The 26848-nt window shown below is 44.9% G+C and overlaps 1 protein-coding gene across 1 annotated transcript; it reads right to left on the bottom strand.

Annotated features, from left to right (window-relative positions):
* Window position 1: 1 nt before the first annotated feature.
* On the bottom strand, window positions 2-22672 carry LOC146338393 (coagulation factor IX-like). Its single transcript, XM_084813669.1, has 8 exons — window positions 22606-22672; window positions 19484-19647; window positions 15201-15225; window positions 12895-13008; window positions 11486-11614; window positions 8913-9133; window positions 5134-5248; window positions 2-1151 (listed from the first exon to the last, which is right to left on the bottom strand). Exons 1-8 carry the CDS (start codon window positions 22670-22672, stop codon window positions 607-609), a joined length of 1380 nt encoding a protein of 459 aa, XP_084669795.1. The 3' UTR covers window positions 2-606.
* Between the last annotated feature and the right edge of the window lie 4176 nt (window positions 22673-26848).

Here is a 26848-nt window from a genome sequence, read left to right as displayed (position 1 = left end):
AAGTATTTTTATTTCTGGTTTCATTGTACTTCATAATACAGAAATGCATCAGTTGCTGATTTTGCATTTTAATGCGTTTGCCATGCTAATTTCCTAAACTACTTTACAATCTTATCCTTTACCTTCACAACAACCCTGTGAGGTAGGCACTTTAAAAATGCATAGGGATCTGGAGCTGTTAGGGCTGGTTAAAAGGCTCACACATAGGGTTCCTGAATATTGGTTTCAGTGACCAAGCCTAGCAACTCTACCTGTTGGGCATTATTATTATTATTATTATTATTATTATTATTAATTTCTATACTTCCCAATAGCTGAAATTCTGAGTGGTTCACAACAATTCAATATTTATTTATTTAAAACATTTCTTGGCCGCCTCTCAGGGCAGAAGCCCTCCCAAGGCGGCCTACATCGGAAAAAGTACTACCTTTCATTTTCCTTACTCTTCTAGGCAGCAATTCCCATGTAAACTGTTTTCTAAAAGAAATGTACATTTGGCTGTCTTAATTCTGTGAAACTGTTTCGGAAAAGAGGGTGGGGTTATATGCCTATTCGTCCTCTGCATTCTTGGGAAAGGGACGGGATACGGTTCGGCTCTGGCTTAATTCACGTGAGCCTCGTTGTGTCTGTTAGCCACTTAATGTACTTCGACACTCGGGTGTAGATGCCGTACTTGTCCTTCTGGGCGCATTGCTCGCCCCAGCTGGTAATCCCGGTGAGAAACCAGGTGCCCTCAAAGTCTGTGGCATAGGGGCCTCCGCTGTCTCCTTGGCAGGTGTCCTTGGCTTCGCCTGGACTGCCGGCGCAGAACATATTTGGCAAGATGGTGTAGCTGGTGCTCCTCAAACAGGTCGGCCGGTCGATGTACTGGACTCTCAGCACTTGGAGAATACTTGCCAGTCTGCCTTGGTGGGTCAGCTTGCCCCAGCCGCTCACCGTGCTGAACCCATACCGGAGGAGCTTGTTGGTGAACTCCTTGTCCGCGAGGCAAATTGGGGTGATGTAATGGTTTAGTTCCAGGGGCGACTCCAGCTCGAGGAGGGCGATGTCATTGTGGAACTTGTTACTCACGTTGTAGGTGGGATGAGCAATGGCCCGTAGGACCTGGCGATACTGTTCAGTGTGGTCTTCAGTGTTCACGTTATGTTCACCTGGTTAAAAGAGCCAATGCATCGTTTTGAAATCATCATCATCATTGCATTCTGGGTGTGCTTTTATGAATCACCCTAAGACCTGCTTCGCTGGATCAGGCCCAAGATCTATTAGGTTCAGTGTTGTAGCCATGGTTGGAATCAGGAGTCAGGTATTTCCTGGGACTCCTGCCCTGCCCATCTTTTTTTCTGGAGCACAAATAGGAGCTGCGATCTTCCTTGCACAACATCAAAAAGAGCCTATAAACATACGAGGAGCCCTGCTGGATCAGACCAAGGGTACATCCTATCCAGCATTACATTCACACAGTAGCCAACCAGCTGCCCACGGGGAACCCACAAGCAGGACATGAGTGCAATTGCATCCTCCTACCCATGTTTCCCAGCAACTGGTATACATAGGCATACTGCCTCTGGTACTGGAGGTAGCATGTCACCATTGATAGCCTTCTCCACCATGAATTTGTCCAATGCCCTTTTAAAGCCGTCCAAATTGGTGGCCATCACTACCTCTTGTGGAAGTGAATCCCATAGTTTATGTGCTGTGTGGAGAAACCCTTCCTCTTATCTGTCCTGAATCTCCCACCTATCAGCTTCATGGGATGACCCCAGGTTCATAAGAACATAAGAGCCATGCTAGATCAGACCAAGGGTCCATCTAGTCCAGCATTCTGTTCACATGGTGGCCAACCAGCTGCTCATGGGAAACTCCAAGTAGGACATACGTGCTGCAGCACCCTCCCTCCCATGCTCCCCAGCAACTGGTGTACATAGGCGAAGTGCCTCTGATACTAGAGGTGTCATAGAGCCATCAGGACTAGTAGCCATTGATAGCCTTCTCCATGAATTTGTCCAGTCCCCTTTCAAAGCCATCCAATGTGGTGGCTGTCACTATGTCTTATGGTAGTGAATTCCATAGTTTAACTTTGCGCTGTGTGAAGCAGTCCTTCCTTTTATCTGTCCTGAATCTCCCACCCATCAGCTTCATGGGATGACCCCATTGGGTTCTAGTATTTTGAGAGAGGGAGAAAATGTCTCCCTGTAGATTGCCTCCAGTGCAATCGACTGGGGTAGTTGTCATAAGTATATGCCTGGAAGCAATAGCTGACACTCTAGAAGCCACTTCCCCTAAATGTGGGGAAGTTGCCACACCCCTTCTCCTGGCACCACTCTTTCCCCCCAGCTGCGGATGGTTCGGTGGCTTACCTGGTTTTGTGAATTTCTCCTCCATTTTGAAAGGTTGAAATACCTCTGCTAAGCCTTCGTTACCGGCAGTAAGAACTTTAAGCTAAAATATGCAGGTTGGCTCCACCCCCTTTGCCATTGGCCCTGCCTGGTTTTGCTTTTGGCACTGCCCATCACCCCTGAGAGCTTTTCTGAAATAGAATTCAGCTTTTGGCCTGAAAGATGTTCCACATCCCTAACCTGAGATGCTTCAAGGCTAGTCAGGCACCTCTTTTTCATGCAGAAGTTCCCAGTTTCAATCCCTGGCATCTCCTGGTAGGTCTGTGAAATATTCCTGTCTGGAATTCAGGAGAGCTGCTGCCCATCTGTATAGCATAGACAATGCAGCTAGTGCTGTATCGAGAACTTCTCCCACATTTTTTCGGCCATTTTCATTCAATTTGATAGAAGAGAAATTGCTTCAGAAAAGAAATCCAAAGGAGGAGAAATTTTGGAGGAATTCTAATGGGTTGGGGTTGAGTTTCTTGGGCTGATCTCACTTAGGAGGTGGCCAAGCAGTGAGCACAAGTAGCCTGTTTTTCATTGTACAATCAGCTCTCTGTGGTCACCCCAGCTTCCCACACTTCAATTGAAGCCCAGTTTAAGGCACCGTGACATAATTCCTCCCATAGGGCTTTTTCAGATCAGGACGTGCAGGCAGCCTGGGAGGCTGCCTGTGATTAGGTGCCCTCAAAAACACCACAAAATACATTATAAAACAACCCAAATGAGGCAGAACAATGGAAGCCTCTTTCACGGGGAGAGAAAACTTTCTGGAAATTGAAGGACAGATTTTGGCAGAGCACTAACTCCACCTCGTCATCCCTGGAGCTGGAGACAACACTGCCCCCACCTGCATTGTAGCAGATGAAAACAGAGGGCCAAGACAGTCTGCCAAGACAGCTGATGCTGTTGCAGCCCCCCCCCCCCCCGGAAAAAAAACCTTACCAAAAAAGAAAGAAGTGCTACAAGTCCTGCCAATGGTGAGCCCTAGCTGGGAGAAACTGTTGAGAATTTCTCCTCCCCCTGGAGAAATTCAATGAAATTGTTCCCCCAATTTCTCTGCCCACAAATAGGGTGGAGAATTTCAAGAGGCCATTTGCAGACAGCTCTAAATGCAGCATTACATCCATATTACAGCCACTCAGTGTAAGATCCATAAGACATTAAGAACCGGTGCTTGAATGTTCTTATTTTCCTTTTCCCACCCCATTCTTTTTTCCTTTGGGGTCATGTCTTTTAGATGGTAAGTCTGAGGGCAGGGACTGTCATGTGTATTATTATTATTATTACTACCACCGCTACCACTATTATTATTTTTGATCTGTAAACTGTTCTAGAAGTGTTTTTAGCTCCCAAACTACAGATCTGAACTTTCAGGAGAGAGTAAAGCCCTTCCAGAACAGGTTGGATCCCAATCCCTGAGTCAGGCTTTCTGTTGACTAACGGCACTTCCGTCAATAAAAAAATGAGCTGGACAGAGCAATTGAGGAAGTATAAGGCAGCTTCATAGGTTCCTATGGCTGTAATTATCCAGTGGAGAGGGGACACACTTCATACATGCTCAATGGCATTGTCTTTTATTTCAGATATCTAAGGACAAATAAGACTACAAGAGCCCACTGCTAGCTTCTGCCTCAAAGGCCCTAAAAACCTGGATACAGCTTGGATTCTTCCATCCCTGCTACTTTGCTTCCTTATGCCACTGAGAGCAGCATAAGGACAGATGGATTTTGTTAAATCTGTTCAGCTTGTGTTTCAAGGATTGTCAGGCATCTTTCATTCCCTTGTCCACTCATTGACAGAATGGAATGTTTTAACCAGAATTTTGTTCTACTTGCACTAAGTTTGCATTAATGCATATTGTCGTGAACCGCCCAGAGAGCTTCAGCTATTGGGCGGTATGAAGGTTTGAGGCCTACAGAGGCAAGGTAAAAAGGTCAGGCCTAGGGGCCTGGGTTTTTTTTTGTTGGGAAGGGGTATCCCTGAGAAGAGTAGTTTCATTTCTCCAGTTAAGTTTCATTTTCCTAAGTTAGGTTTCATTTCTTCAGGTTTGAAGTAGTACTTTTGGTTTGGGGGAAGGACAGGATAAACAGGGAGAGACAACCAGGGAGAGGGAGAGGAAGACCAGAGAGTCAGAGAGAGCAGAGCATGAAGAGAGAGCAGGAAGAAGCAGCCTGGAGAAGTCTAAATGCAGCTAAGATAAAAGAACTTGTGTTTTGCAAGTTTTATTTTCTTTTAATGCCTTTTGTATCACTCAGCTCTATTGAGAAAATGCCTGTAGTTGTGATTGGCTTGTTTTAAATTTACCAGTATACGCTGTTGTGTTAAACCTGAAGTGTCTGGAATGTCAGTCATGCCACATCTATAGTCTAAACCCCATGTTATTGGGAAGGGGAAGTTTAAAAAGAAGGAAGGTGGGATTCTTAAGGAGGAAAGAGATCCTTAAGGAGTTGCTTAAAGGGTCCAGGTCCTGAGGGGAACCCTGACAGGTGGCATAAAAATGTAATAAACAAACAAACAAACAAATAAATAAATGAATGCACAAATGAGAATGAGCATAAAAAAACAGTGCACAAGTCTGCGAAATCCACGTGACTTGGGGAGAAAAAGGTCTGCCACAGAATCCACAGGTCAGATTCATAGAAATCCAAACTCATCTGAACCTGTTGCAGATTTCTCTGACACTCCTGGACTTGGTTGGAAATGTGGCAAGGAGGACGTGCAGTTCCCCCATTCACCTTGCTCTGTTGCTTACCTGCTACAATGCTGTGCGTCTCATACTCAAGGCAGTGCGCAGCGGTCACAATCCACTTTTCATTGATGATGGAGCCTCCACAGAATCCTTTGCCCTCAGAGGTGAGCAGATAAACCTTTGAGTGGAGAGATCATAGTGAGAGAGTGGAGAGATCAATGTGATCAATGAGAGTGGAGATCCACTCTCCTTTGAGTGGAGAGATCAATGGGCAAGTCAAAAAACCAGGGCAGAGAGTGATTTGACCTGGACAAGCCTTGTATTTCAACATGAATGCTGAGCTTGGCTGATGGTGAAGAGTAGGGATGTACGAAACTCCCCTTACCTGGCTCCGCCGAGTTCCGCTGGGGGGGGAGGTGCCCCGTCCCTCCCCCCGGAATCCTGGCCAGGCGGCTCCGCTCTGCAGGGATTCTTTGGAGCCACCGGCTGGCTCCACCAGCAGCCGGACATCCAGCTGCTGGATAGCAGGGACGCAAACGGCGGCGGCCATAGCCGCCGCTGTTTGCGTCCCTGTAGTCAGCTGTGATAGGCTACGTAAAGGCTTATGTAGCCTATCACGTCTGGCTTAAAACAAAAACAAAAACGTGCGTACGCAAATGGCGGCGGCTATGGCCGCCGCCATTTGCGTTCCTTATTTTTGCCCGTCTTAGTCTACATAAATATTTACGTAGACTAAGATGGCGAAAATAAGAGGGAACGCAAATAGTGTCCGCTATGCTATTTGCGTTCCCCTTATTTTTGCTGTCTTAGTCTACGTAAATATTTACGTAGACTAAGATGGCGAAAATAAGGGGGAACGCAAATAGTGTCTGCTATGCTATTTGCGTTCCCCTTATTTTTGCTGTCTTAGTCTACGTAAATATTTACGTAGACTAAGACGGGCAAAAATAAGGAACGCAAATGGCAGCGGCTGCTGCCATTTGCGTACATGCATTTTTTGGGGTTTTTTTAAGCCAGACATGATAGGCTACGTAAGCCTTTACGTAGCCTATCACGTCTTGTAAAAAAAAAAAAAACACCTCCAGACTGCAAATGGCGGTGGTGGCAGCCGGTCGGAAGACCAGCCGCCGCAGCCGCCACTGGAGCTGCCGCTGTCCGGAAGATCCACCCCAGATAAGTCTCATCCCGGGGGGGATCCGCGGGGTGGCGGGGGTGGTGGTAGGCCATTCCGCCACAGATTTCGGGGGGCCGAACGCACTGGCATTCGGCCTCACCAAGATCCGTGGCGGAATTCTCTGCCATCCCTAGTGAAGAGCAGAGCTCAAGGGTAGAGCCATATCTATGAGACTTCCTTGGTGAAGCATGTGTGGTGTATCCATGGCAGGGAATATGGGCTTCCCAACAGGTTCTGGTTGGGGGGTCAGTGGGAAATAGCATGTCAAATTAGAGAAAGCATTGGTCTGATCCAGCAGGGATCAGGAAATCTGAATGCTTTTCGACACTTGGTCTTTATCAAGGGAAAAACTCATGGATATTCTTTTGAAGACTGGGAGAAGCAAGGGAGAGGGAATCCTCCAAGAGGATTTCCCTGGATAAAGCCCAATTGTCGAAAAGCGTTGGGAATTCAATTGGTACATCTGTTTCTTTTTTGACTTTGGTTTCCAGCCTTACAGCTTTTTTTTTCTTCTTTTTCTGGTCCCTATTGGGAAATCTGACCACACCTAGTGAATGTTGACCTTTCTGAGGTGTGTGTGCCTCAAAACTCAGAGACACACTGGTCTGTGTTGATAGTCACCCAGGTACAATTGTCTTCATTCACTGGCGTATGCTCTGTAAGGTGGGGAAATAATGCATTTGTTTTTAGTCACTGTCAAGATTTGCTTGGGATCATCAATGTTCCCATGTGAATGTCAATGGTAACCGTATTTCCAGGAGTCCTTGTCCTATTGACTGAGGTTAAGGCTGCCATCCTATGATTCCATAGCAGCTGAGGAACTATAGGATATTATGGGTCTCCACCTCTGAAGTCAGGGAGGGACCTGTGACTGCGAACCCCCCCCCCAGCCGAAACATTCACGTCACTCATCTCTCTGGCTTTGGAGAAGGGAGTGTCAGGGTTGGATCAGAGCCCAGAGAGCCCCAAAGCAGTTCTGATTCTGAGGAAGAGATAGAAACCATGGGACAGGAATCCACGTGCTGTTCAGAGGAGCAGCCAGGAGGATAGCCCCTCCCGGTACACATTCCTGAGAGTGATAGTGACCCTGGCAGGGAGAGGGAGGCGCAACAGCAGTTTCTGGACACTAGGTGCCGGCACAGCGTCAAGTGGGAGATGGCGGGCACTGAGAGGAGGCACTCAGCCCGCTTGGTGCAACGGCAACAGCGGCACCCCATTGCCCCACAGGAAAAGGGTGGACTCTCTCCTCCTAGCCCATAAGTACAGAGGTTTCCCGCCTTCCCCTCCAAACAGAGATCAAACTGATTCCTAAGGTTAGAACCCCCAAGTAGGCAGCTTTCTTAAGTCTCATTCCTAGGATCAAGCAATTAGCATCTGTAAGCATCATAAGGTTGAATGGGAATAAAGCCTTGGAAAAGCGCCCTATTGTCTGCATGTTGATTCTGGCTACCTGAGGATTTCAAAAGGCGGCAGGGGCGACCTCCCGACAGGGAGGACCAGAGGAGTGCTGTGGGTGGATAGGGGGAGCAGATCCAAAGCCTTCACAGCTTAGTTCCTCCCTCGATGAGAAAATGGAAGGAATCTTGCTTGCAATGGGGAGGGACATAGCTGGTTTTTGGAGAGGAGCCAAACGTTGTACTTCCGTCCTGCCAGCAAGAGTCCAGCAGGGATTTTGGATATATCAGAGGCTCTGACTATGGACCATTCTGAAAGGGAAGCTCAGACTGCACTGCAATCAATGTTATTGTGGCTAGGGGTTTTGGAGAAATCTGCAGTGGATTCAAAAGGGTTCAGGCCCTGTCTTGACTCCCCACCCATTTCACTTCTGCAGGTAACTTCACCTGAGCCAGGATGTCTGATGATGATCTTCTTAATGAGCAGGGAAGGGCTTTGGTGGTCCATAAGGGATTTTGGTGGCTCATAAGGGATTTGGTGGTTCTTCTGCTACCCTGGATTTTATACCTAAGTAATATTGACAGGATTAGGACTCAGAAGGGACAGCTGGCTTGGGAAATAATTGCCTAGAGTCAAAGGAAAGCCACTGCCTTCCAGATTTCACAGTTCTGGGCTAGATGGGCCAATGAAATGATCAGATGCAAGGGAGAGCTTATCCTGTGTGACTATGATTTGTGCAGCTTTTTGCAGCAAGATTAAAAGTAGTTATGAGAACAGCTGCCTCTAGAGGGCAGCAGAGGCTGAATGATAGACAATTATATTAACTTACTTACTTACTTTATTTATTAAATTTCTTAATTGCCTATCTGGCTAGCCACTCTGGGCGATGTACAACAGTACAATTTAAAACAGTAAAATTACACACCTTGAGTACAAGAGGGTTAAAAGAAGGAAGAAAGAAAGAAAGAAAGAAAGAAAGAAAGAACACAAAACAGGACTTACAACTGAGGTGATGAATAAGCCCCTGTAAGACAAAAGTGTAACATGCACCAATATGAAGAGGGTGCTCAGAATGGAAATTTGAGGGATTGTGAACTCGGATATTTTAATTTCTTCTCAAATCTCTGAACTCAAATTGTAGACTAGTGTTGGGATCCATATATGTTATACTGCACAAGAGGGATTGGTTCTCTTGCAGTTGCTTGATGGAGGACCAAACAATGGCAAGGTGACAGCCCCCAGGGATGCAAAACAACTCAGCTGTTTGTCTCACCTGCCAAGGAACTTGCCCTCTCTTGCTTTCAACGCCACCAACCACTCGAGAACCGACTGCTTTTCTGGGAACTATCCGAGTAGTATTATCTGATTCTCCTCTGTCTAGGTCTTCATCGGTAACGTTGATGGGTGTGGTCCAGTTCGTAATAATGTTTGGTGCTCTGGTCATTTTATTATTCATTGCCTCTGGAGCTGTAATCCTTCCACATGGAAAGGGAACTGTGGTAGGGAGAATAAAGCAAAAACAAGAAAACACTTGTGCATCTGGCAAAGTGGTTTCTAGCCTACAAAAGTGTGGGGCATGCAGAAAATAGGTCATGACCTCCGATGGGCAGTTGATGGGCAGGGGGTTGTGTTTGGACTGCCAACAGTTTAACGATGCAAGTAACACACATACAACTTCTCTGCCATGGCTGGTCTTGTGCTAAATTGCAGGGCGGGGCATGGCCTGCAGGCTGCAGTGCCCCCCCCCCGCCCCAGCCTTTTTTGTAGCCACCACTGCCTCCTGCCACTGCTGTGCCACTGAAATTCAGCGGTATGATGGTGGGGGAAGGGAACGTCAAAATAGCCCCTTTTTCAAAAATGGAAAAAAATGTTGCAGTTTGCTGCCAAAATTTGGTGACAAACCACAGTGGCAGCAAAAAGAGGCTTTTAAAAAGCAAAATAGCTTCATTTTGCTTATTTCAGCATAGCAGGGGTACAGTCCCTCTTGGAGGGACAATGCAGTTCCTGACCTCTGGAAGTTGGTCACCTCTGTGCTAAATGCTTGTCACTTATCTCTCCATCCATCTTCTTCACCTGTAAAATAGGATTCCTAATTGGTTGCATTTGATTAAATCTTACCCTGTCTTAGAGTCATTTGTTAGGATCCCTGACATGTTGTAACTCAGATGTAGATTTGTACTTTTCTGTGCAGCTCATTCTCGATAAAGGATCATATAATACTCTGTACCAAGTTCTCTCTAGTCTTTCTGAAATGTTTAGTCCCACATGACATATATTGTTTCCCCTGTCCCTTCTCCACATCCCTGCCTGCTGCTGGTGAGGGACGACAAATGGAAAAGGTAAGTGTATCTAAGTCAAACATCACTGCAATGACAAATGATGATGAGGTGAATGACACCCCCTTCCTTTTAGAAGAGCCATCTTCCTATCAGGACAATAGAAATAGAGTTGTGCGTAGAAGGAAAATTCTCCACCTTATTTGTGGGCAGAGAAATCTGGGAGATAATTTCCCCAAATTTCTCCAGGGGAAGGAGAAATTCTCAACAGCTCCTCACAGGTAGGGCTCCCCGTTGGCAGGGCTTGTAGCACAGCTTCGTTTATTTCTGGAAATGGTTTGGGGCTTTTTTGTGCTGCAACAGCATCAACTGTGTTAGCAGGCTGGCCCCCATTTGCATCCATCACAATGCAGGTGTATGTGGGGGGCAGTGTTGTGTCAAGCTACAGGGATGAGGTGGAGTTAGTGCTTTGCCGAAATCTGTCCTCCAATTTCCAGAAAGTTTTCTTCCCCCATGGAAGGGGCTTCCATTGTTCTGCCTCATCCTCAGGACAGTCTATAATTTGTGTTGAATCTCTTTTGGTGGTGTTTTTGAGCTTACCTAATCGCAGCCAGCCTCCCAGGCTGCCTGCATTTCCTGATTTGAACAAGCCCCAAGAGAGGAATTAGCTCATGGTGCCTTAAAATGGGCTTCAGATGAAGTGTAGGGCAGCTGAGGAGGCTACAGGCTGCCAAAGAGATGATTGTACAATGAAAGGCTGGACATCTCTGCTCATTCCTCAGCCACCTTCAAAGTAAAGTAAGCCCAAGAAACCCAACCCTTGAGAATTTCTCTGAAATTCCGTCAGTATTGAATTTATTTTCAAAAGCAGTTTTTCTTCTATCAAATTGAATGAGAATGGTCAAAAAACATGTGGGAGAAATTTTCAGCACAGCACTAAACAGAATGCATCAAGCTGATGAAGCACCTCTCCTGGTATGAACCTATCTGTACATTATGCTCATTGGCTAAGGTTATCATCCAGGAGCCTCCTCTGAGACAGGCTTGGAAGGTGGCAACAAGGTGGCCTTCTTGGTGGTGGACCCCCAATGATGAAATGAACTCCCCAGTGAGACCCACCTGGCACAAACCTGGGTGTTATATTTTTGGCACCAGGCATTTCCCAGTCATTTGGCAGCAGGTTTCTAATCAGGTTATGGGATATTGTTTGGATGTGTGTGTGTGTGTGTGTGTCTGTGTGCATGCACCCATGCTCTGTTTATAAGTTTGTAGATAAACTGTTTTTATATTATGCATAACACTGTATTTGTCATGATTTTTAATCTTTGTAAACAGCCTAGAGAGCTTTGGCTCCTGGGCAGTATAGAAATATAATAAATGAAATGAATGATATTTCATGCTTTTGTGTTTCTTTGATTTAAAATGATGGCGTTGTGAAGGACTTTCGTAAGTCAGTAAGCACAGTGATTAAAAGTGTAGGGAAATAAATAGCAATAGCACAGATATTCAGCTCAGCCAGACATTTAGTATTTCTGTACCACTTCTTGGCTTTCCAAGTGCTTTGCCATACCTGTTGGTTCACAGCTCCTCTTGTCTTCCATCAGTCTGTATCCAGGAGCACAAGAACACATTGCCTTCTTGGTAGGGCTGTTCTTACAAAACATCTTGCAACCACCATTCTGCGTTGCACAGCTAGCATCTGATTGGAAGTTGGGGGGAAGGAGAATCAATTTAATTACAGGTGAGGATGCCTACAATATGACAATAGAAGAAGCTTACAGGGTGGGCTGGGAGGGGGAAATAGGAAGATGACATGGGGATAGTGAAGAAATTTTGTAATTGGTCAAGTTTTGGGGTTTGTTCACACAGCCATCTTTAGCCCATGTGGACTTTGGAAGATATATATGCCCCTCCCTGAAGCCCCCAAGACCCACCCCCTGAAAGCTAGCAGGGAGAGGAATCCCCACTGTTATCTCCAATCAGTGATCGGAGATAACACCAAGGATTTCCCTTAGCTCACCTCCCCAATTGGGAAGGTGATCAGCACACAAAATGCTTTGCCTGCCTTGTGTCCTCCCCAATGGGGAAAGGTGTGGGACAGGTAAAGCCACTCCAAATTAGGCCCAGGCTGAAGCAGTATTCTTCCAGCTAACACCTTGGTCAGGACAGCTTCACTGTGTGTGGATTTTGATGGTGCAGCAAAGACCTTGACCAAAGCACTGGGTGAGGGAATCCAGCCAGCCCTTTGGCCAGTGACCCATAGACATCTGTGGCATGGGCCCACCTTCTGATGTCATCAGGTCTGCAGAGCACTTGGGGGTGGTGGGGATGGGGGTGGGGATGGGGATGGGGATGGGGGTGGGGGTGGGGGTGGGGGTGGGGGTGTCATACAGCCCCACCATCTACATACAGTTTCCCACCCCTGGCCTAGGGTTTTATTATAATTGTCCTTGTGGCTCTGTTTTTGGATCTTACACTCCAATGCCTGGTTAAAATGAGACCATTTTCTCTTGCTTTTACTGCTCTTCTTGCAAATTATTGTTCTTAAAGTTTATCTTCTTTATTATATGAATGTCAGTGTAGGTTTTCATTGCTTTCGCTACTCCATGTCTGGGAAAAATTGTGTTATGAAGAGTGGCTCGTAAATCTTCCAAATAACGAAATGAATAGCTATTTCCGAAAGGTGCAGTATTTCTCGGATGTTTTGCATTTGGCCACAATTTTGTATTTTTAAAAGCTGTGTTGTACACTGTGGTCCTTCTCAGGTGTATTTTTTCATTTATTCGTTTATGTCCTGCCTCTCTGCCAGACAGTTGAGAAGCTACCACTTTTGTGTGGTGTCTGTGGCTGGCATCCAGTAGACTCTTTCACCTCAGTTCAGAATGGTTGCCGCATGACTGTACTTCGAGATGGTTGGTTGCTTAATACCCACTCGTCTCACAGCACTGAGCAATGGCACTGAGTTCCCTGTTCACACACCTAATTCGCAGTTCCTTCCTTCATAACCAGGTTCGCACCAGCATAAGTAATTGCTAATACCGTCTTCACACCGGCCTCCATTCTTACACGGATTCGACTCGCATTGATCTCCATCTTCAAATGAAGATTGAATCAGAATTATAAAGTGTATCATCCCAAGAGTAATATTTATACATCATCATTCATTTATACATCACCATTCATGTATTTTAGAGCAGCTTTCCCCTGGTTCTATCCAGATGTTTTGGACTACTACTCCCAGCGTGCTGGCTTTGGCTGGTTGAAGCCCACAATATCAGTGGGGAACTAGTCTGGCCAATACCATAACAAATGCGCTATTTTTAAAGGTACCACATCACTCTTCGCTGTTTTCACTGTAACTAGACAAGATTGTCAACGTGTTGGCAATTTTAGAATGTTTGATTGCACTTCTGGTCATATTTGTGATGGTTTACTATAATCATATTCATTCACATAAAGATCATTCTCTATCACAGATGTGCAGAACTTCAGGTCTGGAGGACAAATCCAGATTGGGATCCCAATCTGGCCCAGATGGCTACTCCCCTTTCCCATGGCCCCACCCCCTTCCCTCTGCCACCAGTCATTTGATATTACTGCTTGTCCTGATGGTCAAGTGCTACCTCCAGTACCAGAGGAAGTGAGCCTATGTACACCAGTTGCTGGGGATCATGGGTGGGACAGTGCTGTTGCACTCATGTTTTGCTTGTGGGTTCCTGGTCGACAGCTGGTTGGCCACTGTGTGAACAGAATGCTGGACTAGATGGACCCTTGGTCTGGTCCAGCATAGCTCTTCTTATGTTCTTATTATAGATTCCTGGGTTTTGTGCAGTTTTTTTCCCCATTCAAAAAGATTGGAGGGAGTAAACGTATGCTCCCTGGGCAAGCATCCCGGGGACCAAAGGATGGTTCAAAGTCCCCCTTCTGAGGCTGGAGCCTTGGAAGGGGGAGTTTAAGTTCTTCCCCCGTCCCCCACTGCCTTGCAGCTGGCAGCCCTGACCTCCAAGGAGGAGGAAAGGGGGCATTCTGGTAGGCAGGAAGGGGAGGAGACTGGAGAAGCCAGGATATGAGTTATCCTGAGCCTCTGCTAGCCTCCTTCCCTCTCTCTCTGAAGTGCCCTGGCTAGATGGGCTAAAAAGCCCAAGGGCAGGAGGACGTGGAGGCGAAGGTCTGCAGGGCAGGAGACGGGAAGGCGAAGGTCTGCAGGGCAAGAGGATGGGGAGGTGGAGGTCTGCAGAGCAGGAGAATGGGGAGGTGAAGATCTGCAGGGCAGGAGGATGGGGAGATAAGGATCACTTCTGCTGTTGCTCCCTCCCTGCGGCCCTGCATTGGATGATCAGATGCCTCCATGTTCAGGGGTTTCCAATCACCAAGGGTGCAATCACTGGTATTGCACCTTAAATTCCTTTCCTAAGGCTCTGTTCCTGGCAGTAACAGCTTTTAAGCTAAAATAGGCTGGTATTTTTGGTCAGTTTGACCACTCTCCTTTTGCCTTCAGCCCTGACCACCACGGGAATGTGGCCCGAAATAGCTTCTCCAAAATGGAATACAGCTTCAGCCCTCAGGCTGAAAGAGGTTCAACATCCCTGCCTTACAGAAGATCCACAGGAGAGCATAAGAACATAAGAACTTAAGAAGAGCGCTGCTGGATCAGACAAAGGGTCCATCTAGTCCAGCATTCTGTTCACACAGTGGCCAACCAGCTGTCGACCAGGAACCCACAAGCAGGACAGGAGTGCAACAGCACCCTCCCACCCATGTTCCCCAGCAACTGGTGTACATAGGCTCACTGCCTCTGGTACTGGAGGTAGCCATCAAGACTAGTAGCCATTGATAGCCTTTTCCTCCAGGAATGTGTCCAACCCTCTTTTAAAGCCATCCAGATTGGAGCACATGCCTTTGATTATTGGTTATTCTGCAGCAGACATTTCGGCTGTCCCTATGAGACTGAAATTCCACATTGGAGTTGTAGCTTAATTCCCCACCAGGAACTACAAGTAATCTGATAATATGTAGTGAAAGGTGGTCCCCTAAACTATTGGAACAAATGAGATAAATTCACTGAAAAATTAAATAACTACAGCACATTATTGTTGAGTGTGGCCAAAGTAAAGCTTAAACTGGCTGTTTTTATTCATTGTACTCCAAGACTTTGACTAATGAAGGGGCCAAATGTCTTCCATGTAATGACCTTTCCATGACTCCTACTTGAATGCAACTAATCTTATTTTGAATATTAAGTATTGTAGAGTAATTGAAGTGAATTTTTTTAAAAAAGCACTTACCAAGATAGACACGCCAAAATTCTTTCTACAAGGAAAAGAATCAAATTGAATTCAAGTGTAAATGCAAGCAGCGAATCAATTAATATTTGCAAGCCATTCATACTAGATGTGTGTGGAGATCCAGCATTTACACTCTGATGCTAATCATGTCTTGCCAGAAATAATCAGGAGAGTACGTTTTCAGGAAAACCAGAATACACTATTTGTCACTGAATTCAGATTCTATTTTCATAAAAAAAAATTTCTAGGCCTTATTGATGCAAATATATATGTGAAAGTGTGAGGAATCATAGAATAGTATAGTAGAGTTGGAAGGGGCCTATGAGACCATTGAGTCCAAGGAGTTAAATCTCTTGAAATCACAGAAGCCAAAGGGCCACTGAATAAGATTTCCAGTCACTTTAGCAACTCACACAATTTCTTGCCATGCCCCATGTCCAGTGAAACAAGAATTTGGAGCTCATGGCACCTCAATGATGCCATCAGCTAAACTGTGAAGGGACACCCAAGACGAGAAGGTCATGGCAGAGAGGACAGACTAAATATGATCCCTGGGGAAGGTAACGGCAACCCACCCCAATATCCTTGCCATGAAAACTAAATGGATCAGTACAACCAGAGATATGTCAGTATACCATTGGAAGATGGGATTACCAGGTTGGAAGATGGTCAAAGTGCTACTGGGGAGGAACAGAGGATAAGTTCAACTAGCCCCAGATGTGATGATGCAGCTAGCTCAAAGCCGAAAGGACTGCCAGTGGCCGACGGTGCTGGTGGTGAACGACAAATCCGATGTTCTAAAGATCAACACACCATAGGAACCTGGAATGTAAGATCTATGAGCCAGGGCAAATTGGATGTGGTTACTGGGGAGATGTCAAGATTAAATATAGACATTTTGGGTGTCAGTGAACTGAAATGGACTGGAATGGGCCACTTCACATCAGATGACCACCAGCTCTACTACTGTGGACAAGAGGACCACAGAAGAAATGGAGTGGCCTTCATAATTAATAATAACGTGGCTAAAGCAGTGCTTGGATACAATCCAGAAAACGACAGAATGATCTCAATTTGAATTCAGGGTAAGCCATTTAACATCATAGTGATCCAAAAATATGCCCCAACCACAGATGCTGAAGCAGAAGTAGATCAGTTCTATGAGAATCTGTAGCACCTACTAGATAATACGCCAAAAAGAGATGTTATTTTCATTACAGGAGACTGGAATGCTAAGGTGGGTAGTCAAACGACACCTGGAATTACAGGCAAGCATGGTCTGGGAGAACAAAATGAAGCAGGACATAGGCTGATAGAATTTTGCCAAGACAACTCACTCTGCATCACAAACACTCTCTTCCAACAACCTAAGAGACAACTTTATACATGGACTTCACCAGATGGTCGACACCGAAATCAGATTGACTACATCCTTTGTAGCCAAAGGTGGTGGACATCTATGAAGTCGGTAAAAACAAGACCTGGAGCTGATTATAGTTCAGATCACGAACTTCTTATTGCACAATTTAGAATCAGACTAAAGAGAATAGGGAAGACTCACAGATCAGTTAGATATGAGCTCACTAATATTCCTAATGAATATGCAGTGGAGGTGAAGAATAGATTTAAGGGACTAGATTTAGTAGATAGGGTCCCGGAAGAACTATGGACAGAAGTTCGCAACATTGTTCAGGAGGCGGCAACAAAAAACATCCCAAAGAAAGCAAGGGGGCTGTCTGCTGAGACACTGGTAGTAGCCCAAGAAAGAAGGGAAGCAAAAGGCAACAGTGATAGGGGGAGATATGCCCAATTAAATGCAAAATTCCAGAGGTTAGCCAGAAGAGATAAGGAATTATTTTAAAACCAGCAATGTGCGGAAGCGGAAGAAGATAATAGAATAGGAAGGACAAGAGACCTCTTGTCTTCCAGAAAATTAGAAACATCAGAGGTAAATTCCAGGCAAAAATGGGTATGATCAAAAACAAAGATGGCAAGGACCTAACAGAAGTAGAAGAGATCAAGAAAAGGTGGCAAGAATATACTGATATACGGAAGATCTGTATAGGAAGGATAATAATATCGGGGCTAGATTTGATGGTATGGTCAGTGAGCTAGAGCCAGACATCCTGAAGAGTGAGGTTGAATGGGCCTTAAGAAGCATTGCTAATAACAAGGCAGCAGGAGACGATGGTATCCCAGCTGGACTGTTTAAAATCTTGCAAGATGATGCTGTCAAGGTGATGCATGCCATATGCCAGCAAATTTGGAAAACACAAGAATGGCCACCAGATTGGAAAAAATCAACTTATATCCCCATACCAAAAAAGGGAAACACTAAAGAATGTTCAAACTATCGAACAGTGGCACTTATTTCACATGCCAGTAAGGTAATGCTCAAGATCTTGCAAGGTAGACTCCAGCAATTCATGAAAAAAGAATTGCCAGATGTACAAGCTGGGTTTAGAAAAGGCAGAGGAACTAGGGACCAAATTGCCAATATCTGCTGGATAATGGAGAAAGCCAGGGAGTTTCAGAAAAACTTCTATTTCTGTTTTATTGACTACTCTAAACCCTTTGACTGTGTGGATCATAACACATTGTGGCAAGTTCTTGGTGGTATGGGGATACCAAGTCATCTTGTCTGTCTCCTGAGGAATCTGTATAACGACCAACTAGCAACAGTAAGAACAGACCACGGAACAACGGACTGGTTCAAGATTGGGAAAGGAGTATGGCAGGGTTGTATACTCTCACCCTACCTATTCAACCTGTATGCAGAACACATCATGTGATGTGCTGGGCTTGATGAATCCAAGGCTGGAGTTAAAATCGCTGGAAGAAACATTAACAATCTCAGATATGCAGATGATACCATTTTGATGGCTGAAAGCGAGGAGGAGCTGAGGAACCTTATGATGAAGGTGAGAGAAGAAAGTGCAAAAGCTGGGTTGCAATTAAACCTACCCCCCCCCCAAGATTATGGCAACCAACTTGACTGATAACTGGCAAATAGAGGGAGAAAACATGGAGGCAGTGACAGACTTTGTATTTGTAGGTGCGAAGATTACTGCAGACGCTGACTGTAGCCAGGAAATCAGAAGACGTTTACTTCTTGGGAGGAGAGCATTGACAAATCTTGATAAAATAGTGAAGAGCAGAGACATCACACTCACAACAAAAGTCCGCATAGTTCAAGCAATGGTATTCCCTGTAATAACCTATAGTTGCGAGAGCTGGACCATAAGGAAGGCTGAGCGAAGGGAGATAGATGCTTTTGAACTGTGGTGTTGGAGGAAAATTCTGAGAGTGCCTTGGACTGCAAGAAGATCAAACCAGTCCATACTCTAGGAAATAAAGCCAGACTGCTCACTTGAGGGAATGATATTAAAGGCAAAACTGAAGTACTTTGGCCACATAATGAGAAGACAGGATACCCTGGAGAAGACGCTGATGCTAGGGAAAGTGGAAGGCAAAAGGAAGAGGGGCCGCCCAAGGGCAAGATGGATGGATGATATTCTGGAGGCGACAGACTCGACCTTGGGGGAGCTGGGGGTGGTGACGGCTGACAGGAAGCTCTGGCATGGGCTGGTCCATGAAGTCATGAAGAGTCGGAAGTGACTGAATGAATAAACAACAACAACAACAACAACAAAGCAGAATATATTATGAAAAATAAGACTAATCCCACACTTTGCTTAGTGTCAGCATAACCTAGAGGACTTGAATTACGGGCAGTTTAAATGTGCAATAAATAAATAATGCACATAACAATAATGATCATAGTACAGAAGCTGGATTTACCTTAGCAGAGAATCTCTCTCTCTCTCTCTCTCTCTCTCTCTCTGTGTGTGTGTGTGTGTACATGTGTGTGAAGTCCCATGATGTTTAAGAGGGTTTAGATAGGGTTGGAGCACTAGTTATGTTTCGTCAATTACACTAACAGCCCGATGCCACACATAGCTATGCTCCCCAGCTATGGTCTGAAGGCACATGAGGCAGCCACCTTGCTGAAGCTAAGCAGGCCCAGGTCTGATCAGTCCTTGGAGGGGAGACCACCTGGGAACCACATGAAGCCACCTTGAATTCCACAATGGAAGAGAGGTGGGATATAAATGTAATTAAATAACAACAACAACAACAAAGGTGTAAACAGACTTGGGCTCAATGGGGCTTAACTCTGAGTAGACATATGTAGGATTCCACGGTGTGCTCTTTTTCTGGCAAATCAGGAAAGCACCAAATGTTAACGTTCTAGATCTCATGTTCTACAAATCAAGACTGACCGTTTTCTGGTCATTTTCGAAGACTTCCCTTGCTTCCTCATAACTGCATTTTTCTTCAATGCACTCACGCTCGAGGTTATCTCGGACCATTTCCTCCAGTCTTCCAGTATTGTACCTTTTATATCGGTACAAAACAGCATTCGCCTCTTCCTGGTTTATTAAAACTTCAAGATACAAAGAAATGACATGCTCAGAGATTGAGAGAGAGAGAGAGAGAGAGAGAGAGAGGGATGTAGAAAATTCACTGGAATTGTGACTGCCCAAAGTTCCTGGTCCTATAGTGGAGCTCCTCTTGAAAGTTATGGGTGTTAAGATGCTCTTCTTGGGAGTGACATGGTTCTGGAGTGTGGTACCTGGCAAAGAGAGTCTACTGGGGTGTTCCCTGTTCAGATCTCACTGCAGCCACAAGCTCACCTGGTTGGTCTTTGGCAAGCCATTATTCTCTCAGTTTCCACGCAGACCTATACTGCTATATAGGGGTCCTCAAACTTTTGCACCCATGGGCACATTTGGTAATTTGGGGAGCTGCTCTGGGCACCACCACAAAATCCCTTATCAGTGGATTGCCACTTTGTCATCTACCTGTCATGTCTACGGATCTTAGGATGTGCCTTGTTCAGAAAAAACTTCTGTTTCTTATAAATTGGACAGCCCAATGTCTCTTCAATAAGGGATTGTCTAATTCAGGTAATTCTTGGCAGTGCAATGCAGCAAATGCTTCTTTTAAACATTTGTTTTGCCAGTGTCCAGTAGTTGCTTCTTTGTGGGAGGAGGTTACTACACAGATAAATTTTGCACTGGAACAGTCTAATAGTCGCTGATGTACACGCTCTTTGAAATTATTTACCTGCTCCATGGAAATTAACAAATGGCCGGCTTAAGTGGATTCTCCACACCCTTTTGACAGGTAAAACACCAATATTACAACATTGGAAGGAGAAACACTCACCTCCTGTAACGCAATGGATTGAGGACCTTACAATGCTTTCAAGATTTGACGGGTGGCATATAGATGCCACCTTCAAATGGACACTTTTGGATATTTGGTCCGCTTTCGTTGAGGCCTATGCATAATTGCTAGAAAGCTGTATGCATTTGTATGTATTCGTTGCTATGGATATATACAGACCCATGTATATATATTTTACAAAATGGGGAAAAATAAATAAAAGTTTTGCGGGTGGCCATGAGTGTCAATGGAGGTCCCTGCAGGCACTGTGTTGGGAACCCCTGTGCTATATGATATAGGGATACGAATACTAGACTACGCTTAGAGGGCTGTTGTCAGAGTTACTGAGACTAAGTCTACACATGCAGTGAAAGAGTTGGGAGAATGAACTGCACCAGTCCGTACTACAGGATGAAGATAGCATTTGGGGATGTTGCAATGGAGCCAGGGCATGCAGGGTCCAAGTGCTGGGATTATTTAATTTGCAGGGGACAGTGATATCCTCTGCCAGCCACCTCAGATGTCCCTGCTGCCTCTAATCTTAGCTGCAATTCTCACAGTAGCTGGGGGTGGTGGGGTGGATTTTCCAATCAACAAGATATTGTTCTGAGCTACCCCTGTTGTAATGGAAGGCATTTTGGGATGGCTTGGTCTTAAATGGGCAAATAAGACCCATTAGCTTTAGAAAAGACCTGCTCCTGGTGTGGATGGAGAATGCTAGAACTGGTTTGTTCATGTGGGTATGCCTGCATTTTGAGACTTTCTTGGGGGCATAGCTATGAGGGCTGTCATGATGAGTATCTGCACTCCACAATTTACCACTACACCACTTGAATACTCCTCTGCATAAAAAGTCCCTGTAAGCAGAAAACAAATTCATCAGGGAGAAAGATTCTTTTGCCTCAGTGCCAGCTTTCTGGTTGCAAGCAGTTTGCAACCAACAGAGCATTCAAAGCTACAACCCTCCACTAGCAGCTTTCTTCTGCTGCCTCTGTCACCCAGGCCTGAGATACTGTGTGGGAAGCATTTTGAACTTTTGGAATGCATGATGTAAAATGCAGGCTTGCAGAAGTACAAAACAATCGGGGGGGGGGCGGGAGATCCTAAGGGAGTGGAAGAAAACCCCCAAACAGGACTGAGCATTCTGACTAACTACTGAGGTGGGGGAAGAATCAGATGGGAGAGGGAATGGAATAGAGTATTCCTGAACAAGAAGCAGTTCATGCGGCATTATTTTGTCACAGGTCCTGCCTAACATATGATGCCTGAACTATAAAATACAGGAGGGTGCAATCCAAGCACAAGGGGGATGCTTCAGTTATACTAAAACACCATTTAAGGGTCCCTTTTCTACAGATTTTGTATCCTCCTCCCATTAAGGTAATAATTAAACTTCCAATTGTGACCTATGACTTATTTGCCAAAGCTGAGGCACAGCCAGCCATGTAGGCAAAGTTAGGTGTTTTTTAGTCCAGTTGATTTTACTGGGAGAGATTCCAGCAGGGGGTCAACTCTCCCATTGAAAACAAGAAGTCTTTCAGTTCATTGTTTTGGCTCCTAGTTTATAGTACATAGTTAAGGGGACACAAGGAAAACATCTAAACATTAAACCAAGGAGGATATACTTTATGCATTTTTGTTACTATATTCCTAGGCCACTCCATTCCCCCCGGCAGATGCCACGTTTAACAAATACACATAAAATATGATACAGATAAAACAGTAATGCACTTTAGTGTAAACTCCATGTAATTGTTCCACATTGTAGTTAAAATATCCTTTTGCATTTATGCTCCAATGCTGACAGAATTACATTAGTTTTTCTTCATTATTACTGGTCTGTAGCTTCAAGTTAATTGTAACTGTGAGATTGCTTCCTACTTTTGTATTTCATAAGTGACTGTATCTAAGCCCTCTCTTCATATTACGGCTTTTGAAACCATCCAGATCAATCCTGAAAAACCAGCTCTTTAAATTAATGAAAGGTGGGTCATGCATCTTATTTCTCTAGCAACTACATTTTCTTCAGTAGGTCTATGACAGAAGAAGAAGCTAGCAGTCAAACATTTCATGTTACTTGTAAATGATTCATTCCTTATCAGGTGACAGAACCCCACTCTTATCTCAAGACAAAAGAAACACAGATGACTTGCTAACTTAAAAATGAACTTACCTGCGCATTCGGTGTGGAGGAGACATCCCAGCAGACAAACGGCAAGTGTGAAGAAGCTGTTTGCCATTTTCTTAAAATGGTGCAACTGCTTTGCTAATGCATCATCAACTGGGAGCCACTGGTTCAATCATTCCAAAGTGCAAGTACATATTTGTTTTGTTTTGGACTCAACTCTGACATCATTTTTTAACTGAAGGTCCCTGAATGGGCAGCTCTGGAAGATTCTGAAATGGCTGTTTCCTTTGTTTAAATGAATGGCCAGGACAGAATCTCACACAGGGCTGGCTCTACCATTTGGCAGAGTGGGGTGGCTGCCTCAGGCAAAGAATACTGGATCATGTGTGTGTATAGAACAGAGCTCTGTGTGCCATGTGGCCCGCCCTGCACCCCGTAAGCAAATCTGCGGCCTTCAGGTATGGTGAAGAACACTGATCTTTCATACATTTTGAAGTAGTGCGTTGCTGAAATTTTCTCCCACCTTTTTTCCGAACATTCTCATTCAATTAGATAGAAAACGAATTACTTTCGAAAATAAATTCGGTGGTGAGGAAATTCCAGAGAAATTCTCATGGGCTAGGTTTGGGTTTGTTGCACTTACCTTACTGAGGAGGTTGCTGAGGGGTGCGGACAAGTCTCTGGTCTTTCATTGTACAATCATCTCTCCTGTAGCCTCCTAGGCTACCTGCACTTAAAGCCCAGGGGAAGACATCATGAGGTAATCCCTCCCATATGGCTATTTCAGATCAGGAAGTGCAGGCAGCCTGGGAGGCTGCAGAGCCTTGGAGAGATGTGTACTAGAAGGAAATTGCACACACAGCACCCTCAGCTGACTTGCAGTGATTAGGGAAGCTCAAAAAATCCCAAAAATGAATGCTAAAACACCCTAAGAATGAGGCAGAAGCCTCTTTCATGGGGGAAGGAAACTGGAGGAAAGATTTCCGCTCACTGCTAGCTCCACCTCTTCCCTAGAGCTGGGCATAACATTGCCCTCCTCACACCGGCATTGTGGTGGATGCAGAATGGGGACCAGGCTGTTGACACAGCTGATGCTGTTGCATCAAAAGACCCAAAAAAACCTTAGGAAAAAAAGAAGAAGCTGTACTACAACTCCTGCCAATGGTGAGCCCTATCTATGAGAAACTGTTGAGAATTTCTCCACCCCCCTGGAGAAATTAGACAAAATTGTCCCCCCGATTTCTCTGCCTGCAGATAGGGTGGAGAAGGTTGAGAGGCCCTTTGTGCACAGCTCTGTTTTGAAGTAAGAGTCAGCTGTCAGTCCAGTTGGCTTCTGCACATGGAATGGAACTGGGCACCATCTTGTCCTTCGCCTCAGGCAGCAAAATGTCTTGGGCTGGCCCTGGTTGCCAGCTCACCTCCTTTTTTTAAAGGGACACCTAGCTTGTAACAGACAATGTAGGATACCGAATAGAAGCTTGGATTCATTTGGAGCAGGAAGACTTAAATCCCCACACAGGAACCGTAAGGTTGTTTGGTGACAGGTTTGAGGCACTTTGAAAGGGTAGGAAATTATCTGTGATTTAATTTATTATATTTTGGATGCCTGGTAGGTGTCCATGTGTCCTGCTTTATAGAGGACTGTAATTTATTTGAAGAGCTGTCAGGGGCCAGTCCTCTCCTTGAAGAGCTGTCCAGTCCAAGTCCAATTTAAAGATCATGAACCACAAGAAGGGAGAGCAGCAGAGCCTTTGAGTTGCCCACCGGCCATTAGCACCTGAAGAGCAGATTGAGCCCAAACAGCACTGACCTGGTTTCCATCTTCCCTGCTACAGTGAGATGTATTGTATTTCTATTTAAATTATAAGAATTATTTTTAAATGTTCATCTATACGTGTATGTTAGCATACGTGGTTGAGATGCAGAAGAGGAGTCAGTGGTGAACAACAATTGATCCTTTCATGCCTAGATCTCTTTGGGGCCTGGACTCTTTAAGTAGCCAGCTTTGCTTTTTCTTTTGATGATTTTTTGGAGTTAGCTCTCTGTCCGAGATGATACAACTTGGGAGTTTATTGTTTACCTTCAGATAGTCTTTGGCAGGACCTCAAGGTTGACCACCTGTTAAGGGAGTATGTGGGATAGTCACGTAGTTCTGTATGCTGGCTGCTTGCCCCATGCTAAGGCTCATCCTCTGACTTTGCAAGAATGTATAAACATTGTCAAAGCTACTGGAATATAACCAAAACACAGGTGGGATTAATGTGAGCCTAATGGTATGTACTTCCCTGGAACACTCCCAATGGAGGACCTCTACACAGTCCTGAACCACAGAAGGTGCTCTGTGTCCAGCCGTTTGTTGTTCTCTGAGGGGTTCCTGGAGAATGAAGGGATGGAAGCATTGTAATCTTGCTCTGTAGTTCCTTTTTGATTAATAGAAATCTTTAGCTTTACCCATTAGTGTGTTTATTGTCTCCGAATCTTAAAAGAACTGCTGTCTCTTGGCAACACAGCCTATGCACATTTTATGTCGATTGTGGCTTCCCTTGTCCTTGTTTTTGGTTATGCATTTGTCTTCTTCTTTTGCAATGTGTGAATGCCTCCCTACCCACAGAATGCTATGCCATTATTATTTGATTTGATTTAAGACATTTTATATCACTTCTCAGGAAGAGCTCAAAAAAGGAGTTTACAGATAATCATGAAAACATCAGTCAATTATGATGTTTTTGCCCTCTCACTAAAGGCTCTTCCAGGCATGACTATTGTTCTCATCTGTTATCATTTTCCATCGCCAATAGTCACTATTCCTCCCCCGCCATTCAAAATGGCAGCCAGGAAATGTACAGGTGTGAATGCTTTCCCCCATGCTAAAGGAAATCCCTGCATGTAGAAAGTTAGGACATCAGCAAGATGGGTTATAGCATAAATGGGCAACCCACCACCTGTGGGCCACATACAGCTGTCAGAAGCCTCCCATGCCACAGGTGTTTATACTGCTGCCACTGCGCCCTTGAATTCTCCTCCTCCCTCCCATACATACTGTGTCCTCTTCACCAGCACCATCTTCATCAGGATTGCTGTGTGTGGGTGTGTGAGGCCTCTCCCCTGTCCCCCCAGAAATAGTGATCAGGATAGCTGTGTGTGTGTGTGGAGAGACTTCAACTCCCCCACCCCCAAGCTATCCTGATCAAGATATTTTTTTTCCTTGCTGCTAAGAGCAGCAGAGAAACCACAATCCTGATAGCTGGAGGGGGGAAGGTAAAATCCTCTCTCCCCTTGCCCCCATCAGGGATCCTATTTCTCTCTCTCTCTGTGTGTGTGTGTGTGTGTGTGTGGTGGGGTGATTGATGTGTGTATTTGTCCACTGTGAACCAACCAAAAAGGATGCCCAACCCTAGACTCTCTGAAACAAAGGTGGGAAAACTTGGAGGTAAGGGATGAGCTATAGGGAGAAGGGGGCTGGGAGATATTTGTTGTTCGTAGTGTATTGAAAAATGGGGTGGGTAGGGGACAAATAAATACAACAACAAAAATTTACACCTAAAATGTGGCCCTAAATATTTCATCTTAGCACCCACAATGCAGACAGGATATAGTTCTAACCTTGTCTTCCTAGTTCTGACCCTTGCATTCTTTTATTAGGGATGTCCATCAATGGGAAATTTTTGTGGTGTGCCCAACTCAGCTTGCATTTGTGAGCCAAGCCTTGGGTGTCTCCCATAATCGGGGAACTTTTTCCATTGTTTTTTAAAAAATTATTTGTGTAGATAGAAATGTGCGCAAATTACAGCCACAATTTGTGTAATTTGCACAAATGGCAGCCAAAATTTGCACACATTACATAAATTATGGCTGCAATTTGCATGAATTTCTATTTACATATATTTTTTTAAATGCCTGGAAAATCCATGAGCTGGCCTGACACAATGCGGATCAAGTGGGGCCACCCTGTGGGGAAACAAGCCAAAGTTGGGGCGGGGGGAGAGATGATGAAAGCTTAGTGAGCACCCCTCCCAGGACAGATTTCTCCAACATCCCTAGCTGTTATTTATGAAATTGTGAATCTGAAGGTACAGTCTTAGATTGACAGAACTTTGCACAAATCCTTGTGGATCTTAAACAACTGTGTGATGTACACAGATCTCCATCCTACACTGGAGGAGGAGGTTCCCTCTTGTCTAGAAAAAAATCAGATAAACTCTACTGTGCATTTTCTTCTTAAATCTATATCTAAAAAGCATTATAGAACTAAGTAAAATGAATAAAAATATGCATGAAAACATTTGAT

Source organism: Heloderma suspectum, chromosome 9 (assembly GCF_057233095.1).
Source record: "Heloderma suspectum isolate Gila_16-S chromosome 9, 16-S_ref, whole genome shotgun sequence".
Classification (NCBI taxonomy): Eukaryota; Metazoa; Chordata; class Lepidosauria; order Squamata; family Helodermatidae; genus Heloderma; species Heloderma suspectum.
This window is presented reverse-complemented; position numbering and strand designations above follow the sequence as displayed.